The 11265-nt window shown below is 33.8% G+C and overlaps 1 protein-coding gene across 1 annotated transcript in view; it reads right to left on the bottom strand.

Moving 5' to 3' along the window:
- Nucleotides 1–3712: 3712 nt before the first annotated feature.
- Nucleotides 3713–11265, bottom strand: part of SPOPL (speckle type BTB/POZ protein like) — an 87243-nt gene continuing 79690 nt past the window's right edge. Inside the window, exons 9-11 of the mRNA XM_021009466.2 lie at nt 9636–9778; nt 9497–9550; nt 3713–8247 (exon numbers count right to left, since the gene is read on the bottom strand). Coding sequence (XP_020865125.1) covers nt 8103–8247; nt 9497–9550; nt 9636–9778 — 342 coding nt within the window. The 3' untranslated portion in view covers nt 3713–8102. The remainder of the gene's footprint in view (nt 8248–9496; nt 9551–9635; nt 9779–11265) is intronic.

Here is an 11265-nt window from a genome sequence, read left to right as displayed (position 1 = left end):
GGATGAAGTTATAATCTCTATGCTAATGATTCTAAAATCTACTAATCTAGACTCAACATCTCTCTTGAACGACAATCTTATATCTTCCCCTCTTCTTAACTTCCCTTTTGCTAATGTGAGGGTACCAACATCTTCCAGATACCAAGGCTCACAATTTAGGTGTTTTCCTCCAAATCTCCAATCTGTTGCAAGGCTTGCTGATTTCATCTTTGTAACATCTCTGGTATGCCCTCTTCTCTCTTCTGACATGCCTACTACCTTGGAATGGCCTCTCATCACCTCATGCCTGGACTACTGCAATATCCTGTGAGTTAATTTCCCCACAATCTCTCTCCATTCCACTCCATCCTTCACTCAGCTGTCAAAGTGATCTTCCCAAAGTGAAATGCCTTTTTTTTTGGTATTCAAAGCCATTTTTAACCTGCCTCCCATAGCTTTTTAGTCTTTATACAACACATTCCCCCAAATATTCTGCAATCCAGTGACACTGGCTCACTGCTATTCCTCAAGACCCCAACGTCTAGCTCTATACATTTTTCAACTGGTTGTCCCTCATATCTGTAATGCTCTCCTCCCATCACCTGACTTCAAGTCTGACCTAAAATTCTACCTTCTATAAGAAGCCTTTCCCAATTCTTTATTTCTTTAATTCTAGTGCTTTCATTTTGTTTACTGTTGACTATTTTTCTTGTGTATAGCTTGGCTGCACATAGTTTTTATTGATTAATTAGTGCCTAACTCTACAGAAGTTAGAGGATAAGAAGAGGATTAGAATAAGAACTGGAAAAAATAAAACAAAAATAAGGGACACTGGATTTCATAGGAACATTTCCTGGGCTAGAAGGTGCCTCTCACTTTATATAAGAAGCTTTACTTGTCCAAAGTCACATAGATAGTAAGGAGCAGGAGTAGAAGCAGAAATTTGAACATAGGTCCTATGACTTCAAATCCAGTGCTTTCTCCCTCATTGTACCCACATTGATTTGGTGATTAGTCATTGGTGACCTTTGAAAACAATTTCAGAAGACTGATGAAGGGCCAGAAGATAGGTTACAAGGGTTTAATTGAGATATTAAATGGCAATACAGTAGAAATATTCAATGTAGACAACCTTTTCACAAGTCTGGGGGTAAGGGAAGAAAGAAATAAACACCTATTAAATGCCTATCACTTGCTAGTCACTTGCTAAGAGCTTTACAAACATCTTATTGGACCCTCATAACAATCATGAGTTAAGATGAGGTAAGTGCTATTATTATTCCCATTTTATAGTTGAGAAAATTGAGGTTAAATGCCTTGCTCAGGGTTACACAGCTAGTCCAAGTCCATACAGCTGTATTTGAACTCAAGTCTTCCTGACTCAAGTTATCTTCAAGTCCTTAAGGCCCAGCACTGTCTAATGCACTGTCTGTAAGATTAAGATTAAGAAAGAGGGCAGTAGTGAGATGAGGTAAAAGTATCTCAAGAGAGCTTTTTTAGGGTTAGGGAGATGAGTATATTTTAGGTAGATTAAAAGGAACCAGAGGGAAGGAAAGATGATCCTAAAGAAAATTGATGAACAAAGTTGTAGTGAGCAAGAAGATGAAATTAAGGATGCAAGAATATAGTGGAGGACAGTGCATGATATTGCTAAGAAGTTTCGAGGAGCGAAGCATAGGCCACCGGATCATAGACTTAACACTGGAAGGAACCCTCAGTGGCCACGTGGTCTAAACTTTTCATTTTTCAGATAACGAAAATGAGTCTTAAGCAGGTCAACTTTCCTAGGGTTACATGAACAGTGAACATAAGACAAAATTTGAGTCCATGTCCTCTCACACTAGATGCAGGCTTTCCTTTGAGTTCCCTTCAGATGGCCTCAGTCTTCTTAATGAAGTAGCCAGTCATCTGCTCTAGGTAAAGGAAAAAGGTTCTATCTCAACAATGAGACAGGCTTTATAAGGAATGGAAAAGGACTATCCGGCAGCTGTCAAGAGCCTTCTCTTAAACATAGTAGACATGTAATAAATACTTAGTAAATTTGATAAATGTTGTAGGTAAGAATGTTAACTTTTTCTACTATCACTTAGTGGCATAGAAAAAAGACTTATGAAATGCAGAATAGGGGAGATTAGCTACGAATGAGGATTAGGAGATCCAGAATAAGAAGGCAAATGGACTCCAGAATGGCTAGTGACGCATTAAAGTGAAGATTACACAGTCTAGGCCATCTGCAGCCAAAACATTAAGCCAGAATGAGGGAAACAAACTAGATAAATAAGTAGCAGTAAAGAAACTATTATTCATGGATGAGAACAAAACAGGTGTTGAAAATGAAGCAGAATATATGGTCAGAGCGAAGTTATGGAACTTGGAGGATACGAAATCAAAGTCTTGATCATATTAATGTGTGACTGAAATTAGGTGAGAAAAAAATGGTTCTTGAGAGTTCAAGACATTGGGAAATTGTGTAATCAGGGAAGTAAAGGGGTTTTCAAAGTGGTGCTTGAGGTAGGAAAGAATACTCAATGAATTTAGGTTTGAATCCTGGCTCTGTCAAGTATTACTTGGGCAAGTCATATACTTTCCGGACTTCATTTTTCTCACGAAAAACAAAAAACAGTAAAAGTCTGAGGCAGAATTGTTTCAATTTTACATCAATTTTGGGACACAAATTTGATTTGGGAACTACATTGACCATAAACATTAAAATAACTGGACTGTGGCAAATGTTCAACAACACATAAATGTTTGCTGAATGAAAACTGTCAAAATACATACAGCTACCTTAGGTAACATCAACATCAGCCTATATTCAGATAACAAAATAATCTTTGATATTAACAAGAAATTATCTTTCAATGATCTATTCTACATAATTCTAAGAGACCAAAGGAACCGCCTATATGACATCTACTGCCGGTCACTAAACTATGCTTTTCATTTCATATCCTTTGAAACTATCCCAGGAGATAGAAATAGCTTTAACTATTTTACTAATGGGGAGGAGGAGGGAAGAGAGAGAGTCCACATTAGAATGGCAATTACATATCCATTTGAAAGACTTCTAAATAAAAATGTAAGTAACTACTTGACTCTTTTCCTCTTTCTATTTAGGATGAACCACATAACCTATAATTCACTACCTATATACTGGTCAGGAGGACTCTCAGGCTTTAACTTCTATCCATTCTAATCACTTACTAGGTGACTCTCCAAATTGATTCAATAACTTTTTTTTCTCTCTCACAATTTTATTGAGCAGAAGCTCAAGCCCTGGACAGAAACACACAAACACACACACAGACACGCGTACCTCCCCCCCTCCCCGCAACAGTCTAGGACTACCCAGTCTCCCAGCCTTCCTTCCCACGAGTAAAAGTAGGTAAAGTTAGACAGTATGAAGCAAGAGGGGGAATAGTGGAATATTAACGAGTTTTTGTATGATCACACTCTGTTTCATAAGCTGCAAAAGGCTTTAATGAGGATGCATGAGCTGATATATCTAGTTTGGGATAAATGTATTTTCAACTCATTGACGAAAGGGTTATTTTGTTGTTGTTGTTGTTTGGGGGGCGGGGTGACCAATCTCCCTGGATAAAAATAAAAGTTGATTTACATTACTTGATAAGACTTATGCTATTGAGTACTTGGCCATTTTAAAAAGTATAGCAAAACAATACAAAATGAAAAGCTTATATATTTTCCAATAAATGCAAAGGGAACAAAATGATTCTGCATAAGTAATAACTTTATTGTAACTTGATGTGCTGAAATGCAAAAATATTTTCAGCAACAAGATACAAAAAGTATCTGAACATTAACATCAGCTGATTAAAAAAAGAGGCTGGCCGGTTTGATGCAAGTGTTTATACATATATTATGAATTTTCTAAATCATACCCACCCCAATACTGGTCTTTAAATCATCATAACAATATTTTTATTTCCAAAACAGGACTCATTTAAGTTAAGCCTTCATTCTAAACACGGAATACAGAATTAACTGGACTGCTGTGCATAATGATGAAGCCAAACATCTAAAGAATTCCCACAAATTCTCTTTCAAATATAAAGTCCATTTACTGCAAACAGAAAATAAGCTGTGTCTAATTCAATTCAGCAAACATTTATTAAGCACCTACTATGTGCAGAGCACTGGTTAAACTAGTTTAATCTTGATAGTTTATAAGGAAGCTCTGTGTGTGTGTGTGTGTGTGTGTGTGTGTGTGTGTGTGTGTGTATGTGTCTGTCTTTCCAATACATTAAAATCAGTGACCAATATTATTGAGTCAATTTCAAATAAATGAAGTGAATACTCAAAATTTGGATATACATTTCAATCTGGACTAAAATGTTTGATTTTAAACTATGAAACACCCTTACAAGGAAATAATGAACTCTTAAAATTTCATTCTTAAAATACTTATTTTAGACCATGAGAATGCAAATATAAATATCTGACATGTTTGAATTAGGGAAAAAAACCAAACAATTCGTCCCGTTCAAGAATACTGTATAGGACTACTTGCATTACATTTTTTAAAATAAAATCATCTGAATAAAGGACTTGGATTTTAGGAATGTTGTTCTCAATTATACATCAGCAAAGAACACTTGCTTCCATATTTCAATTGTAAGCTTACGACAATGTCAAAGAGGGAAATAAATTAATCCAATCTTTTCATAATTTATTTTCAATCTAGTTTACATATGCATCAGTAATACTTGAGAAAACTTAAGATATTTTAATGTTTTATAACTTAATTTTATAATAGAAGTCCTAAAAAGGCACTGTATTTTCTTAGTTCAGTATGCAGTAAATTGACCATATAAAAAAGTATTTTATAGTTTCCTTGCTTCCTGAACTGTCTCCTAAATAAAACAAGTTGAAATGAAATATCTGAAACTAATCTGTCATTTTAAGATTTAACTGAGTCCTATTTTCAGAAAAATCTATCTCTGTAAAAATACCACACACACATACATACAGGCGTGTATATACACGCAACATGATCACACAACACATGCAAGATTCTCCAAAAAAGTCTGAAGGTGGTAGACGTGAATATTTAAGGAGGTAATGTTGGCAAGCCAAAATGTTATGGCACCTTCATACTTGTGCTCCAAACAACTGGTACAGTTTTAAAAAACAAAACACACGCGTACATACACACTGTTTTAAAATCTTAGCCTGAATAAGAACATTTTGTGATGGTTACTTTATAACACAGAACATTTGAAATTAATCACTACATTTCTAGGGGAAAGCCCCTAGAAGTGAAAAAAGGGGACACAGAAAGAAGCAAGCTGGTGATTCAAAAGGACAAAGACGTCTGGACAGTCATTAGGGTACACTGAGAATGCTGCATGGGGTTTAAATGCAACCAAAGAGCTAATAATGAATGCATCCACTTGAGAATACATCAACTGTTTACCTTTTCCTTAAGACATAACAAAACTGAAAATATACATAATAAATAAAAACAAGCAAAACAATGCCAAACAATTTTCTGTTAGTGTAAGGAAGGTATGCATTGAATTATCTGAAAAGCGGACATTTTTTTACAAACGTAGATATTCTTACAGCACAGCATTTGACATTTTTGGTACAAAATGTGCTATTGAGCTTTAAAAAATCTTTATAATAAAATCCTTAAGCTTTCCAATAGACAGTGATATTACATTAGAACAAGCTGAAGTAAATATTACACAGTAATAAACATTATTGAAGTTACTGTATTTTAGAGCTGTAGTTTTTAGCAGTGAATTTATGCACAGTGTGAGATATATGTGTGTATGTGTGTATATGTACATATCTATATATCTCTGTATATATATGTGTATATATATATATAATATATATATGTATGTGTATATACACACACATACACCACATATCATCACATATATGCATATCTTAAATTTTACTATAATACATGGCAGAAAAACTTCACTAAATAGAGGTGGAGGAAACATTATTTATACCCCAGGTAGCCAGTCTCGGAGATCTCTAGCAGGAGTTTAAAAAAATTGAGAAAATAACTATAACTTCACATTGTAAACGCACATAGCTCAATCTCTTGGTGGAGTCAGGGAAGTGTGCATTTTACTCTTCTTACTGCTCCAAAGGACAGAAAGAGCCTGTTATCAGGGAAGGAATCTTCTGCTCAACTTTAATTTTTCTGCTTGCCTAAGGGATGCTTCCAATTTAAAAACTGACACAATACAGGTAAAACCACAGAAAGAGATTTAAAGATTTTAAAGTAAAGACTTTACACTCTTTCCAGTTTGTAAATAAATGCTTACTTTTCAGTGTTAAGTGTAAATATGCGTACATTCTCTTCCTTAAACATTAGGATGATTAATGAAGACCTGGGAAATACAAATTATTTTGGAAGATAAATTTTAAAGTTCTTTGTCCTGTACTGTAAAACTCTACAGGCAAATTACAATCTTTTGTGAATAAAATTATAAATGTAAATATATATATATATTTTTTTAATATGTTTTATTTTCCAGTGAGACACTTCTTCCTTTGTGATTAAACAAAAAAAAATTTGCCTAGAATCAATTTATATATTATCACTATTACAGTAAATTTAAAGCAGTAACTCAACAGTTACTCTCCTGCTCTTCCTATACTGTGCACCATTGCAGATATGCCACCCCCCTCAAACTGTAAACAAAGCTATTGAACACTGAAAATGTTATTTAAAGCTAAAATTCATATAAGAACTGGCCCATGAAAAGGAGTTTTCAAATGGTTTGTCCTGTTCACATTATGCAGAATTTCAATATCATCCATAATGCACATTAACTTAAGACAGTGGGGGCGGGTGTAGAGGAGAGAACAATGCTTGTAAATGTGGCCTGGCACACTTATCATAAGGGGGAGGGAGGTGTCTCCTCTGGTGTGCACGTCCCTTTAGAGAAATCATATAGTTGCACACAATTTTTCATAAAAGGAAAAAGAAGAGAGCAAGCTGCTCAGGATCTTGTTTTATTATGTGCCTTCTTGAAAGGGAGAGTATATCAGTTACTTAATGTGTGTGAAATTCATAATCAATTTTGTTGACTTAAATTGTTATTTTCCTTGTCCATGGTAACAAAATGAGTGTCCCAGTTGGCTCCAAATATAATTTTTTTCCCCAAAAGTTAACAGACATTAACTGTACCTCATTAATTCAATCACAAGCAAAATATATATGTACCACTCAGTATACAAAAGTTACACATTAAAAGTGCATATTTATCATTCTTAATTTGGCCCATTAATTTAATATACATTTGGTCATTATATGTATACCTTCTGCATGTCCAGGAATCTTCATATAAATGTGGGTTAAAATAAATAAAAAATTCCTAAGAGCAAATTTTTTGACATCTTAACCTTAACTCTCAAATATCATCAACTAGGGCGTGAAGAAACACAGGCAAAAGTTTATTATGTGTTTCTCAAAGTTTGTTGGACAGTTAACATACAGACATGTATTACAAACTGTACTTAAAATACAATTCTTTCAGGCCAAACCATTGCATATTTGCCCCTACAATGAAAAATAAATTAGAATCAAAGTAGTGTATTGCCATAACTTACCTTGAAGGTAAGCAAGCTCTCCCGTATTCACAAGACTTGGACTGGAGCATTTCTGTAGTCATCTCCAATTCAAGTGTTTTTTGAGGAGAGCCTAGTTTTAACCTTCGAGATAGCACAGGACCAAAAACTATAAAATTCGTTTTGTTTTTCAAAATAATGGAAGATCCTTTTGAAACTTAATATCTTCAGTTATCAATTTTACTGCATTATGGAGCTAGTGCAATCCTGCATAGCCTAGTCAAAAAGACAAGGCACAATTTAAAAAAAAAATTAGCCTATATGAACTAGAGAAGTCATTGAAGATAATTTAAGGCCTTGCAGTGAATTAGAGAGTAATCAGTCTAATTTAAAGCTGAAGATTAAACCATAAATTATCCATCTGAAAAGCAAACAATGCTTTTTCAGCTTCTGTTCTGCGGACAAAGATAAAAAAAACAATTCTTGTTTATGGTTTGTATATTAGAATCCATCTGGACCTGGAGGAGTAAAAGTCAACTGATTTTTTCTAAAGTTCATGGAAGATTTCAAGACTGTTTTAGTCGTTTGCGTGGAATACCAAACTGTGGACACTGTGCAGATGCTAGTGCTCGGAAGGCCTCTGCCACTAAGTGAGGGTGGGACTGAATCATAGACTTCCAGCCTGCCGTTTCCATTATGTCTGTTGTTTGGCTGAAAAATAAGTGAATGAAACATTTAATTAAAGATATTTCATAAAAAGTAGTATTAAAAAAGAATAAAATGCAACAGCCATAATATTCAAAATATTTTAAAACTTTCCCTAGGAAGAGATGTCGAAAAAATATAATCCACTAATATAAAATATTAACTAAAAACAAAACATGCACTAACAATAAAACATGCTTTTAGCCATGTGATGACAAACTGGTATGAATGAATTATTCACTATTCAACTAATTTTAAATATAATTAAGAATTTTTATTCATTTGTTCAACCACTGTTTCCTGAGCACTTGTGTGCACACCACATAATAGGTACCCTGTAAGTGATCAACTTTCCTGTAAGTGATCAACTTAAGTCTACTTACTATTTTCCCAAAGTCAGTATCTTATAACAGTACCTAGTACCAACTTAGATAAACCTACTAAAAAAACTACCTTTTATAACATATTTCAAAGTCATTTATCCTTCTAGATCATCAGCCATATTTGATAACATGTAACAGTGCAGATAACAACAAATGAGAAGCAATACCTAATTTTTTACTTTCTCAGGGTAATATGTACAGTAGAAAGAGTCCAGGACTCAACAATTTTCTAAGCCTATCCAACTCTTACCAGGAGCTTTTTTTTTTTTACCAGAAGTTAATTAACACTGCATCTTAGTGTGCTAATCTGTAAAATGTGGATACCTACACCTCATCATAGGGTTGTTGTGAAGGCCAAATGAAAAGATGCAAGTAAAGTATTACATATAATATGCATAATATTTAAATTTCTATATAAATGTTAGCCATCTAGGGCAAATTACCAGAGAAAGATGCAGAGATAGTTTCTAGACATGGCATAAAGTATAATCAAAACATTTAATTAGAGTATGGACTTTTCAACCACAGAAGGTTGTAAAACCATGTGAAAATGAGTTTTCTTAGAACTATTTCTTAAAACATTCCTCTCTTCTTCCTCACCATTAGATCATATCATTTAAAATAATGGCATTAAAATGTTACTGGCATGATCTAAACAGATGAATATGAAGAAAGAACAGAAAAATGAAAATTCTTCAAACTGCTGAAGTTTCTATTCTCTACTCTACTCTCATTTCTAGATAATGGAAGGCTAGAAAGCTACCTTCAAAAATTATTCAAATTATATTAATAGATATGACTGTTAAGCCTACAGCAATATTTACTCCCATTTATGGAATTCAAAATAAAATGAGAATCTGATGTCATCTTACTTGCTGTTCCAGTTTTTCCCATCTTTACACCCAAACTGTCGAAGTACACTGCACCTGCAATGAAAATGTAAGCATACTTAGAGAATTCTGAGCACAGATGGTGAAGGTACAAGCTGATTAAAATCTAGAGATCACTTACCTATTAATGAACTCTATTGCTTGTGCTTTCAACTGTTCGGCACTGTGCAAATCTGCAAGGATAAGGATGTCAGCAACATTTTCTACTGAAAGGTTACTACACAAAGCTTCTTCACACATCACCTTCAGCCGATCCAGTGCATACTATTGGAAAGGAAAACACACAACAATTATACCTTTAGTCAAACCACTAATTATTGAAATTATCATACATGCAATTGAGAATATAAAATCAAAGCAATACAGGAAAATTAAGGACATTTTAAAAGCCTAATCTCCACCCACTTTATGAAAATATCTTTTCATTAATATTGTAAAAATTCCAGTTCCTAAAATGTGTATGTAGAAATAAACTAAACTGGGGGAGTGGGTGGGAGAAGGGGACAGGTGAGATATGATTATACAGAGCCAGGACAAGATTTTGAGTGCCTTAGGTAAGGTCTGAAAATTGTAGCACTGAATTGCACAAACCGAATCAAAGGAAAAAAAATTCTTGATAAATTCTGTCTTTATTGTTGTGTGCCTAGGAAGGATATGGTATTGGGGCTCAGAGCCTTCCATTGTGATGTGAGCTGTCACAAAATATACCATAAGAAAGTGGAATTTTCTGTCATTATATATAGTAATTTTGTAAAAAGTGGCATTAAAATGTGTCCTAGTCCCAGCTCTGGACTTCCTTAATACAATCTGAAATAAACATGAATACACTTTGAGTAAAAGATAAATTTTCTTTCTGAAACTGTGATATATTCAGTAAGGGGTCATCCAACAACCACAACTAAAAGTTCTTAAGTAATAGTTTCTTCTATAATCTCATTTCTTTCTATACTGAAGTAGAGAATTGTCATCAGCTGGGTATTTATTGCTAAATTTTTTAAAAAGTTATTTAGTATATTAAAAAGCTTAACAAAACCAAAGAATTTGTTCATAACTGTCAAGTAATAGAGGCCGTTCTGTCCATACCTAACATATACATTGAACTTCAGGTATCCTTACTAATATGTAACTACAGAAATAATATATTTGCATATAAGTTATACTTAATTTCTTGATAGGTTTACCTACATCAAGACCAAATGTACATGTGGCTAGGAAAAGTCACTATGCATCAAATGAATGAAAACATCACCCCCAACTTTTGAAATAATTATATTAGTGAATTTCTGAAACCTGTCTGCTGTTCCTTTGGGAGATATCAGATGTGGAAGCAAAACCATGACCATAACCATGACCAAGACAGTACTCAGTTCACAGCAGGTCCTTAAAGAAATTGAATGCAATAATTAGAGTGGCAATATATTTCATTTTCTCTGGGGTTGCTAAATAGCTGCTATATCAATATTATTTTAAATAAGAATTCAGAACATTAACTTCCTTCATGTCTGTATAATAATAATGTGGGATTTCTTTAAAGTGTAAAGAAAAATGTAGTACGGGTACTTTAAAGCGTGTTCCTCAAAAGTAAATTATGTTACAGCTTTTTTAGAGAAAAGATAATTTCTTATATTAAGGAAAGCAAATAAACCAACACTGATCACTTTAAATGGTAAGAGTGTATCCTAAGAGTGTTAAGTTGTAACCACATCATACTGTTGTCATTAAGAGTCAAAATTTATTAGGTAACATACTTC

Source organism: Phascolarctos cinereus, unplaced genomic scaffold, assembly GCF_003287225.1.
Source record: "Phascolarctos cinereus isolate Bilbo 61053 unplaced genomic scaffold, phaCin_HiC Scaffold_726;HRSCAF=1367, whole genome shotgun sequence".
In the NCBI taxonomy this organism is placed as follows: Eukaryota; Metazoa; Chordata; class Mammalia; order Diprotodontia; family Phascolarctidae; genus Phascolarctos; species Phascolarctos cinereus.
The sequence above is the reverse complement of the archived record's forward strand: the minus strand, read 5'-3'. Positions and strand labels throughout refer to the sequence as shown.